This window comes from Chrysochloris asiatica, unplaced genomic scaffold, assembly GCF_000296735.1.
Source record: "Chrysochloris asiatica unplaced genomic scaffold, ChrAsi1.0 scaffold00104, whole genome shotgun sequence".
NCBI lineage: Eukaryota > Metazoa > Chordata > Mammalia > Afrosoricida > Chrysochloridae > Chrysochloris > Chrysochloris asiatica.
The window spans coordinates 1,698,581-1,711,081 of record NW_006408622.1 but is presented as its reverse complement, the minus strand read 5'-3'; the positions used below and the strand labels follow the sequence as shown (position 1 = coordinate 1,711,081).

Sequence of the window (12,501 nt, the reverse complement as noted above, 5' to 3'; positions counted from 1 at the left end):
CAATGTGCTTAACACACTGAACAAGCTATGGCCATAGCAAGAGGGAAACAAAATAAATGGAGCTTAAAGGGCAACTTTACTATATTATCCCTAGGTCTTCATAGGCCTAAAAGCTCGCAAAGTCGTTCACATTCATGTGAGCCCTTGACTCCTAGCTCTAAGTGGATCCCAGGACACTGAACAGTAAGCTTCCGAAGTGACAGTCTAAGAGACAAGCTCCTCATGCTCCTCGCCCCGCCCTCACTGAGGGTTCGTGGCCCCGCCTCTGACTCAGCGTCCCTCCAGGTTCGCCTGCTCGCTGACGTCACGGCGCGCGCGCCGCTTCGCGCCTGCGCGGTGGTTAGAAGGTCGTCCCTGTGACCGGCAAAGCTGTAGGAGAAGCTGTCGCCATGTTGTCGGTCGCTGCCCGCTCGGGCCCTTTCGCGCCTGTTCTGTCGGCTACGTCCCGCGGGGTGGCGGGGGCGCTGCGGCCCCTGGTGCAGGCTTCGGTGCCCGCCACCTCGGAGCCACCTCTGCTGGACCTGAAGCAGCCCTTCTTGTGCCGGGAGTCGCTGAGTGGGCAGGCCGCGGGCCGGCCTTTGGTCGCCTCCGTGGGCCTTAATGGTGAGCCGGGCTGAGGGAGCGACCGGGGGCTGAGGGATGTCCAACTTCTCGCTCCCTCCTGCCTTGGACCCAGGGAGCTGCCTAGGAGCGCGGGCTACGTGGGAGAGTGGCGCGGAGTGACCTTGGACAGACTCCACATCGTCCCGGGTCTCGGCGGGAACGCAGCTGGGGCGGGTGATCCTAGGGACCCTCCAACTCAGGGATTCCGGGTGGCTTCCATCGGGCGAGCCCACGGCCGGTTACGGCGTCACCCGCAGACTCAACCTTGCATCTCAAAATTCAAGCTCTATGGTTTCTGACTACCAAGTCAGAGCGGGTTTGCTCCATACAGGTCGTGTGACCTTGTGCAAGATTCTAAGTGGTTTCCCTCACTGGTGAATTGCGATCGATGATGGTGCCACCTGCATAGGGGTGCTGTGAAACCTAGCCGGAAAATGTCTAGATCAGTCGATTAGCACATAATCAGGGCTCAAAAACCAGGAAATGCTATGAATACTTGGGGAAAGTTGTCCCCCCCCCATCACTTAGTGACATTCCCCTTTACGCCCCGCCCCCAAATAACACAAGCCCCCAAGGTGAGATCCCTGTCAAGTCTCAGCAGTGCTTAGACACTGCACCCCAAAGAGTTTTCACCTGACATCCTCAAGAACAGGCCTAGGTGAACGATACTCTCATTTAACATCAGGTGAAGTGACTTGCACAAGGATCCAGTGTGTGTGCCTGAGAGGGACAGGATTGTAAGTGCCATCCTCACTTCCGATTCATAGCGATCTTGTATAGGGTTTCCGGGGAGCACCTGGTGGGTTTGAATCGTCGACCTTGTGGTCCAGTGCTTATCCTACAGCCCATTGTGCAGTCGAGTCGGTTCTGATCCATAGCGACCCTGTATAGGGTTTCCGAGGAGTGGTGGTTGGTGAGCTTGAACCACTGACCTTGCAGTTCAAACCAACTTTGCAATCCAGCGCATTAACCCGCAGCGCTTAGCATCAAAGACAACACTGCTGGTTTCAGCCAGGTGCACCGCCCCCTTCAGCAGACCCTAGTATGTCTTCTGTGCCATGTCTTCAGTTTGTCTACAATCTCTGTAAAAACGGATCATGTTGTTACGTGCCACTGAGTCGATTCCGACTCAGCGATCCTGTATAGGGTTTCCAAGGAGCGGCTGGTGAGCTTCAACCGCTGACTTTGTGGCTCAAACCGACTTTGCACGCCAGTGCGTTAACCCCCAGCGCCACACCAGGACTCCAGTCTTTGATAACTTAAAATGTTGGCAGCTCTGGTTTCTAAATGGGAGGGGCTCTGCCATGGTCTCTGGGTTGTTCTCTTAGGATAAGTGTTCTTCTCCACCTTCCAGGCTTCTCCAGGCTTACTTGACCCACTGCGCTACCTGCTAGGCACCATTTGCAGCTTGTCCGGCATGCTGACCTTTTTGCCCTCCCATTTTCCTCTTGCTTTATTTGCCTCCCATTTTTGTTTAACAGGTGTGTATGTTTTACCTATTTTATTCTTAATTCAGGAGTTAGGGTCAATAAAACTTACTTTCCACTCTGTATTGAGCTTACTGGAGGTTCCTTTGAACTTGGGGACATTGAAACTGCCTCCTTTATTTTCTCTCTCTTCAAAATGTGGAGTTTGCAGACAGTTGATTCAAAATATTTGTGAGTGAATAAAATGGTGATTTATTAGGGCTGTGAATCTTAAGGTCAGCAGTTGCAAACTACCTGCCGCTTCACGGGAAAAAGATGAGGCTTTCTACTCCCGACAGGATTTACAGCCTTGGAAACCCTGTACAGGGTCGCTATGGGTCGGAATCGACTCGATGGCACTTAACAACAACAAGTAGGGTAGGAAAGGAGCTCTGGTAGTGTAGTGGTTATGAATCGGGCTGCAAACTGCAAGGCCAGCAGTTCGAGACTACCAGCTGTACTGAGGGAGAAAGATGAGGCTTTCAGCTCCCGTAAAGATTTACAGCCTCGGAAACCCTGTGCAGGGTCACTACGAGTTGGAACCGACTCCACAGCACACCACCACCACCACCCCCAGGGTAGGAATCAGGAGTTCTGATGTGGTGCTGTGGGTTAATGTGCTGGACTGCGAAGTCATTTTGAACTGCAAGTTCTGTGGTTCAAGTTAACCAGCTGTTCCTCGGAAACCCTATACAGGGTCTCAAACCTTATACAGGGTCGCTATGAGTCAGAACTGACTCCATGGCGCTTAACAACAACAAGAGTAGGAATCAAGTACTCAAACCCATATCAGCCTACTCTTGAAATTTGAAGATAAAGAGACAATAAAGGAAGAGAAAATTTCAGTAGCAAAGGTAAACTGCATCTTTGTGATTTGTCAGATGGCTAAAATTGGATCACTAGCTGACATATAGAAGGACTTTTCTAGAACAGGCAAATAACAGTACTATGGAGTCCTGGTCTGGTACTGTAGGATAAGCACGGGCCTGCTACTCTGAGGTCAGTGGTTCAAACCCACCAGCTGCTCCTCACAAGCCCTATATAGGGTTGCTATGCATTGGAACCAACTTGATAGCACTTAACAAGACACCCTTTGTGGTACCACAGTTAAGCACTTGGCTGGTAACCAAAAGGTTGGGGTTTGAAGTCTCCCCAGTGATTCCACTGGAGAAAGCCCTAGCAGTCTGCTTCTACAAACAGCATTGAACACCATAGTGGGCAGTTCCGCTGTGTCACATGGGGTTGCTCAGTAACAACTTCAGTAATTAATGCCTTCCATATGTAACTTAAATTCACGTTAAAACTCTGTCTGGGTGGTTTCTAGAAAGGTAATGGTGGTTTTGAGACTGATTGTATCAAAAGTTCTTTGAGTTAGGGAGGAAGGTTATATGAGGGTGCGTCAAAAAATCTGGACAAAGAGAGTTAAACTGGGATTTTTCCATCAACTATTTGAATTATGTTAAGGTTGTTAAGTGCTGCCTTATCAGTTTCGACCCATAACCCTATATAGGGTTTCTGAGGAACAGCTGATGAGCTTGAACTGCCAGCCTTACAGTTCAAATGGCTTTGCAGTCTGGTGCATTAACCCACAGCACCACACAAGGACTCCATATGCTATGGTGGTGTTATGTGCCGTGGAATCGTTTCCGACTCATAAGGACCCTGTACAGGGTTTCCGAGGCAGTAAATCTTTACAGGAGCAGAAAGCTTCATCTTTATCTCACGAAACAGCTGGTAGTGTCAAACTGCTGACCATGAGATTAGCAGCCCAATTGTTAAGTGCTGTTGAGTTGGTTCGAATCCATAGCGACCGTGAACAGGGTTTCCAAGGCTGTAAATCTTTACTGGAGCAGAAAGCCTTATCTTTCTCCCGCGGAGCAACTGGTAGTTTCAAACTGCTGACTTTGCGGTTTGCAGCCCGATTCGTAACCACTACGCATTTCCAAGGCACCCAGGAGTCACCCTAAAAACTTGTTTTGTTAAATTGCTCTATATTTTCTTTATTTCTGGATGTTATTTCCATGAATCTGATTTTGGTTTAGGTTAAAATTAAATCTAACTGACATATTTGTTACGTAAGGTTAGATCTAATGCAGTTGTGAATATTTAGAGAAAGATGTTTATAACATGCAGCTTAATATTTTAAATGTCTGTTCTTAGGTGCTGTTGAGTAAAATCCCTCTCATGGCAACCTCATGTGACAGTAGAATTGTCCCATAGGGTTTTTTAGGCTGACACTGTAGGAGAATCACGGGCTTGCTACTGCAAGGTTGGTAACTCAAACCCACGAGCCACTTCTCGGAAATCCTATAGAGGGTCGCTGTGAGTTAGAACTTACTCGATGGCACTTACCAAGAATCTTTACTGGAGCAGAATGCCAGGTCTTAACTTCTTCAGTTAGCAGCCTAGCGCCTAACCCTTGTTCTCTCTTTAGTAGATCACTTAATTTCTTCTACTATTTCTAAATGAGAATGTAAAGGCCTTCCTAGTTCGTGTTCTTTTACATTTCCTCATGTACTGCTTCATAGCTAAGGGTGTGGGTACTGTTTCTAATGTAGAAATAAGAAATTTGTTTGTGTCATCTCTAAGGAGCCTTGCAGTGGGTTAAGCATTGGGCTGCTAAGTGCAAAGTTAGAGCTTCAACCCTAGCAGCTGCTTCACGGGAGAAAGTCTAGCCCTATAAAGACTTGTGTCTCAGAAGCCCTTAGGAGAAGTTCTGCTCTATTCTGTACTGTTGCTGTGAGCGTTGGAATAGATTTCATGACAGTAGGTTTAGGTTCTTCATCTATCAGGTGTGGCAAACAACTTTTTTGTGTAATCCTAAGCAACTGCTGTGGGTTAATGCGCCAGACTGCAAAGCCGTTTGAACTGCAAGGTTGGCAGTTCAAACTCACCAGCAGCTCCTCGGAAACCCTGTACAGGGTCGCTATGGGTCAGAACCGACTTGACGGCACTTAACAACAACAACAAACAACACTAGGGATAATTCATGCTGAATTCTAAACCCCAGTCTACCTTGACAAGATTAACATTAGGCGGTGTTATTAATTGCCAACTCATAGTGACCCTGTATAGGGTTTCCAAGGAGCAGCTGGTGAGTTTGAACCGCTGATCTATTATTCAAACCAACCTTGCAGTCCAGTGCTTATACTACAGTGCCACACCAGGACTCCTAACATTCAATAGAGTAGTAAATGATGTAATGTCACTTTGATTCCACAAAGCGATAGTGGTTAAATCTCAGATAGTCACTGCCTGTATTTTGGTCCCCTCCAAACACTTTTGTCAGAAAAGAACATAGGCTGTCTTGATCATTTTTACCATCATTTTTATGAATATTCATGGCTTCTACCTTAAGAACCATGCAAAAGGCACACATGAACTATACAGGGGTGTTTGACTACTCAGGGGAGCATATTAAGATGAGACAGATTAATAGGCCAAGATACAGTTACAATTGATTATAAAAAAAACTGCAGTTATTATGTACGTCATTCTTTTGGAAACAATATATTTTCTAAAAGTGGGTGATCTTTAGTGTTACCTTTTATAATAAAAACAGCTTGGCAAATTTCCTAAAATGGATAAACACTTTGCAAAGAAATTTATTTCTTCACATAAAATGCTACTAGTTATTTTTTTTTGTCAGACATTAAAAAAAAATTGTCAGATAATAAAAATGGTATGGGAGAAAAGGACTTATTTTTCCCGTAAATAAAATCTTACTCCCAAAGTCCTCTGTAGATCATATGAGGGGCTTCAGAACATTTGTGGAAATGGGATTAAAAGATAACTGGAATTGCCCATGAACTTTTTGAAGCACTCTCATGTTTATTTTTTCAACATTCATTTGACACAAACAGTTGGCATGTTTTGTGGTCTTTTCTCTGGGGATGCTGCATGAAAAAGAGAATGCCCCTACCCTTCACTAAAGAGGAGCGCATATGGAAAGTGTGCTCCTTTACCCTTATTAAGTTAAAAGAATTGGCTCTTTTGCAGATTTCATTTGATTCAGATGGTTGCTGCCTGTTCTGATGAAATTATCCATTTCTGTCCATTAGTGGTTTTACCTAAATTTAAAATAATACTAATTTGATCCCAGAACCTAGAATGAAAATCCTTAAATATTCAGTAATTTATGTTGTATTCACAGTTCTGTTTATTTTGCAATTAGTATCTTAACATTTTTTAGCATTGTTGTTGAAGAGCTCACAGATAGGAATATTATAAGATTAGACATTTGCCTTAAGGCTGTCAATCCCACATCAACTTTTGCAGGGTAGAAAAGATGAGTTTTAAAAGAGTCTTGGTACAGTGATTTAAGTGCTTGGTTGTGCAGATTAAAAGGTTAGCAGTTTGAACCCACCATCCATTGTGTGGTGCTGTAAGATCAGCAGAGGACAGGGAACCACAAGGCTGGTGGTTCAAAGCCACCAGCTGCCCCTCAGAATTCCTATAAATGGGTATGAGTCGGAACCCACCTGACATCACTTAACAACAACAATATCCTCTGTAAGAGAGAAAAGACCTGCTCTGCTGGTGAGCTGCTTTCAAAGATTTTAGCCTAGGAACTAGGGCAGTTACACTGTGTCTGCTGTGGGTTAATGTGCTGGACTCTGCAAGGTTGGTTTGACAGTTCAAGCTCACCAGCTGGTCCTTGGAAACCCTGTACAGGGTTGCTGTGAGTTGGAACCCACTCGATGGCACACAACAACGGTAGGGTCATTGTGAGAATTGACTGTATGGCACAGAATAACTGATGAATCTTAGGATTCCTTCTAATCCAGGGAGAATGGGAGATACTCAACATAATTGTATTGTATGTCTTGGCAGACTGAGGTTTCCAAAATGTTGAAATACTGTTGTCTACAGTGCTGTGGTGCTGTGGACGAATGTGTCAGACTGCAGAGTCCTCTGAACTGCAAGGTCGTTGGTTCAAGGCTCACCAGCTGCTCCTTGGAAACCCTATACATAGTCGCTATGGGTTGGAATTGACTTGACAGCACTTAACCACAGGGTACTGTTTGGAGTCCTGGTGTGGAGCTGTGGGTTAATGCGCCAGACTGTAAAGCCATTTGAACTTCAAGGTCGGTGATTCAGGCTCACCAGCTGTTCCTCGGAAACCCCATCTAGGGTTGCTATGGGTCGGAATCGACTTGATGGCCCTTAACAACAATAAGTCAGCAGCGTTCAGTCAGGAGGAGCTCAGTTTACAAACAGTATCCTGTGCTTTCATAAGAGTAATAAGCAGTGGTTGACTAAATGTCAGTTTTAATAATTTATATGCTTCACTGCCGATTTGACAATTTCTGAGACCAGTGAATTCCTTATTTCACATGTTTAGAATTTGACTTAACAAACTAGAATCCATAAAAGTCATATTTTCCAGTGTGTACTACCACCCCTCTTGGGTACTTAACTAATTGTGTTTTTGAACCTCTTTGTCTTGCAGTTCCTGCTTCTGTTCGTTTCTCCCATACAGACATCAAAGTGCCTGACTTTTCTGACTATCGCCGAGCTGAGGTGTTAGATAGTACAAAGTCTTCAAAAGACAGCAACGAGGCTAGAAAAGGCTTCTCCTATTTGATAACTGCAACAACTACTGTGGGTGCCGCGTATGCTGCCAAGAATGTCGTCTCCCAGTTTGTTTCCAGCATGAGTGCCTCAGCGGATGTGTTGGCCATGTCGAAAATCGAAATCAAGTTATCTGATATTCCAGAAGGCAAGAACATGGCCTTCAAATGGAGAGGCAAACCGCTGTTTGTGCGTCATAGAACCAAGAAGGAGATTGAGCAGGAAGCTGCAGTGGAAATATCCCAGTTGAGGGACCCACAGCATGATTTAGAACGAGTAAAGAAACCTGAATGGGTTATCTTGATAGGCGTTTGCACTCATCTTGGTTGTGTACCCATTGCAAATGCAGGAGATTTCGGTGGTTATTACTGCCCTTGCCATGGGTCACACTATGATGCGTCTGGCCGGATCAGGAAGGGGCCTGCACCTCTCAACCTTGAAGTTCCCTCATATGAGTTCACCAGTGATGATGTGGTCATTGTTGGTTAGAGACTTGGACTCTTGTCACAGGCTTCTTTCAGTCTTCATGTCACCATAGAAGAGTTTCTGGAGAACGGGCCTTCTATACTTCAAGTTGGTTATACTTCTAATAATGTATTTGCAGACATTGTGGATTAAATTGAGTTAAATGTTGAATACTTTCAAGTATTCACCTAATAAAACCATTTTTAAGCATTGTTAAGCTCAGTCAGACTTGAAAGGTACCTTGTCTTTGGTATTTAAATCTAATTAAACATTACAGACTAGTGTACAAGACGTGTGTTAAATCTATGATTGACTCATTTATTGCCTAAATATTTGATAACATCTTTGTATCGGGGTCACAGATCTTACCCAAGCTCATGGTTAGGATGATGTAAAATGAGGTGGTCAGCCTCAGGTCCTTCTGGGAGGTGTTCATTGCATTGACAGAAACAGGGATAGCCAGGCGCCCTTTTCCCACAACACAGTTGCCCATTCTTTTGCCCATGAGAATTGGCTGTGGGATCTCCTACTGTGTAATTTGTAAAGGAGCCCTTGAGAGAGAGTGGAATGTTCCTTGGGCTTTTAATCTTGTGGTCAGCAGTTCGAGCCCACCAGTCACTGAAGAGAAACATAAGGCTGTCTGCTCCTGGAAAATAGTCTTGGGAACCCTAGCGTTCTCTGATCCTAGCATTGTTGCATGTAATCTGTGGGGAAGAATCTTGAATGAGATGTTAGTTGCCCTGAGAACTTTGTCCCAGCTCTGGCTCGCCTTTGTGGCATTTTATCCCGCTTGAGGGTGGGGGGCTGGGGGGAAGTAGGTTTCTACTTGGATTACTTTAGTATTCAGAGTCAATGGTGAGATCTTTTCTGAGAAACTTTCAAAAATGGGGTGGTATCTCTGATTTCCTTCATCTGGAATTGTGGATATTTATTTCCCCAGAGCTGAATCCACCTTATGGAGATAGTGAGTGTGAGAATCAGTTTTATTTTTTTGTAATTAACTTTTGAGATATTTCTTTCAATGAATTGGCAGTCATGTAGCTCTTCATCGCAATGAAAGGGGAGTGGGTATGGGAAGGGCATATTAGAATTAGTAACCCTTTTTAGCATAGTGGTTATCGGGCTGCTAACCTCAAGGACAGCAGTTCAAAACTAGCAGTGGTTCCATGGGAGAAAGCTGAGGCTTTCTGCTCCTGTAAAGATTTACAGCCTTGGAAACTACAGGGTCGCTATGATTCAGAACCAACTCCAGGGCACACCACCACCACTGGCACCCAAGTGTGCGGACTTTGCCCTTTGTTGAAGATTACTGCTGCTTTTTGAAAACTGCAGCTACTTTCTAGTAAGTGTGCTGTGGCTCTGCTGTTCCTTGGTGGGCCAGTAATACACTCCATCCAGCAGGCCTACTCTGACCTCATACACGTTTGTAAAACAAGCTAGAATAAGCGGTTAAGTTAGTCAAAAGGCAATTGACCATCCAGCGTTACATTTCTTAATATCAGTAACTAACAACAACTAGAAAATGTTAGTGATTGTTTGATTAAGAGCATAGATTAGTCTTTGGTTCATTTAAAAAAAATTTTTTTTATCAGTTTAGGAATTATTAAAATGATACCCAATCAGTTCCAATACAGTGACCCTTTATGGTTTCCAAAGTGGCTGGTGGGTTTGAATCGCTGTTCTTGAGGGTAGCAGTTTCGTCCGTATCCTACGGTCCCACACCAGATAATAGTGTGATAATTCGTGGGGTATTTTGTGTGTGTGTGTGTGAATTACATGATCGTTTACATGAGAGAACTTTAGTTTTACATTCATTCCATCATATATCGTTTCATAGCCATGGTTCCGATCCCCTCCATGCATCAGCAACTGATCAAAGAGTATACCTTACAAACCCTCCCCCTGCACTCCCTCCCACCCCCACCCCCACCCCCACCCCCCAGTCTTCAGCACACAGTCCCTCTCCTTTCTGGATCCAAAGTCCCCAGCCACTACACATCATCCTCTCTGCCTCTATCTCAGGCATCACTGCTTCTCTGGGTAGGGTCCCACTCTAGGCTCTTCACAGTTGATGGTCCTAGAGACCTCCGCTCCTAGACTGGAGAATTAATCCCTCCCTTCCTTGCTACAAAATGTCTACCTTTACATTTCCAAACCTCACAATCAGTCCTGATAAAATTATTCACTATAGTATCACAAGTGGCCCATCTGCATTTCATTTCTTCAACTCCGCCTAAACATTGGATAGCTCTCACTGGAGATTCTGCTTTCCTCCATGCCCCCTAGCTCTAGGTTCCCTCTTGAAAGCTTGTAAGCCAGTCACTTCTTGCCTTTGTAGTCCTCCCCCCCACCATTTGGGTATCCAATGTCCAAGTTGCCCATCTCTGTCTACTCTGTGGAGGGGGTGGGAATGTTTCTTGCTGTAAGGATTTGTTCCCTCTTGAGTCACTACATCCGTAGGTGTAGGTCAAGTTCATCAAATTGTATCGGATCCCTCTTTTTTTTCTCTTTCTTCTCCTGGTTGAGCTCTGATCATCCAGTCATCTGGGCCAGGTCATGTGGGTACCATTACAAGTGTGGGTGTTCTTGTGCACCTGCCTTCTCTTCCCATCAGCCGGTAGCCCCACTCTCCACTTGAGTCCTCTGTGGCCACATCACTGACTCTGGGCTCAAGAGTCCCCAGGTTTCCTCACATTGCTGGCCAACCAGGTCCCCATCTGAGTCCACAGAAGCCCACCGAGCATTGCAGGGCTTAGCTTGCCGATTCATTGTTGCTTTTACCCCACATCCCCCTATCGGTGATGCGTGTGATCACCGGTCAGAGCGTGTATTTCCATTGAGTCTTAGTCTTGGAGGGGGGTTTGCATTGAGGGGATCCGACCACTTGCCTTGATATTTCCTGGGGAAGCAATTTGTTCTTGTAGTGACAGTCCATCTGCCTCTATTGTTTTGTATTTTTCCGGTAGGTCTTTTTTCAAGATGTATCTTCTGTTCTTCTAGCCTCTCCAGGCTGGTCTGCTCGTCCTTTCAGGTGGAAAATTCTCATCTCTGGAGATCTGGATGTGGTTCAGGTTTCTACCTATAGTCTTATGTACTGCAAAGGCTCCGCAGGAAGCCTCCTTCACTGGGTACGCTGTAGCCCCATTTTAGGTATTCCAATCAGTTATAGGCAGAAGATGGACTTAAAAGCCTTCTATGGTGATGTTTCTGACTATTCCTTTCTCTCCTCCTCCAGTGTCTACTCTATATTATAATGCAAGGAAAACCAAGATTCAAAAACAGCCAAGCATCTTAACACTATTTCCCCCCTCTCCCCTCTTCCAACCATGACTCAATCCCTGTACCCCAGAGCTCTGCAGTTCCAAGGCTGTGCATATATCATCCTCTATCTCTGTCCCACTTAACCCATTCAAACATGCCCAATTGTTCTCCCATCTGGCCCATTCCTCCACTTCCCTCTCCCTCCCTGCATATTGCCCCCCATCCCAGCACCCAAGCTCTCCTGTGTCCATTCCCCACCCTGCCCTCCACCCTCCTCCCCCTTCCCCCAACCCATCACCACTTCCCAGCAACCAACAAAGACTTCCCCCTATTCCCCTTTGTATGGTTTCTTTTTCTTAGTCTTTTACAGTAGTGGTCCTATGCAGTATTTATCTTTTTGTGACTGACATTTCACTCAGCATAATGTCCTCAAGGTTCATCCATGTTATGCGGTGGCTTACCGCTTCCTTGTTATTCTTCAAGGTAACATAATACTCCATTGTGTGTATGTACCACAATTTGTTTATCCATTCTTCAGTTGATGGGCACTTTGGCTGACTCCATCTTTTTGCTATTGTAAATACTGCTGCTATAAACATTGGTGTGCATATATCTTATGTTGTGGCTTGTTTTTCTTGTGGGTAAATACCAAGTAGAGGAAACACCATAATGCTTTCTAGAGAGGTTGGACCATTTTGCAGTCCCACCAGCAATGCAGGAGTATCCCAGTCTCTCCACATCCCCGCCAGCATTTATTGTCCTCTACATTTTTCATCTTTACTGTTATTGTTGGTGTGAGATGATAACTCGTTGTTTTGATTTGCATCTCTCTAATGGCTAGTGATCATGAGCATTTCTTCATATGTTTGTTGGCTGCCCAGATCTCTTCCTTAGTGAAGTATCTGTTCATATCCTGTGCCCACTTTTTAATTGGGTTACTTGTCTTTTTCGTGTAGAGGTGTTGTAGTTTCCTGTATATTTTAGAAATGAGTCCCTTGTCTGATATGTCATTGCAAAATATTTTTTCCCATTCTGTGGGTTCCCTTTTCACTCTTCTGGTGAAGTCTTTTGATGTACATAAGTTTTTAATTTTTAGTATGTCCCACTCATCAATTTTATCTATTTTTGTTTG

General features: G+C 45.0%; 1 protein-coding gene across 1 annotated transcript; it reads left to right on the top strand.

The window, feature by feature from the left end:
- The first annotated feature begins 288 nt into the window (after positions 1 to 288).
- On the top strand, positions 289 to 8,334 carry LOC102834321 (cytochrome b-c1 complex subunit Rieske, mitochondrial-like). The gene is made up of 2 exons (XM_006867298.1): positions 289 to 603; positions 7,522 to 8,334. The coding sequence occupies exons 1-2, from the start codon at positions 390 to 392 to the stop codon at positions 8,130 to 8,132; spliced, it is 825 nt and encodes a 274-aa protein (XP_006867360.1). The 5' UTR covers positions 289 to 389; the 3' UTR covers positions 8,133 to 8,334.
- The last annotated feature ends 4,167 nt before the right edge of the window (positions 8,335 to 12,501 follow it).

Excerpts from the sequence above, each read along its gene's own strand:
- LOC102834321 (XM_006867298.1), top strand. The coding sequence starts at position 390 with ATGTTGTCGGTCGCTGCCCGCTCGGGCCCTTTCGCGCCTGTTCTGTCG. Across the intron at positions 604-7,521 it reads CGCCTCCGTGGGCCTTAATG|TTCCTGCTTCTGTTCGTTTC; the intron begins GTGAGCCGGGCT and ends TTTGTCTTGCAG.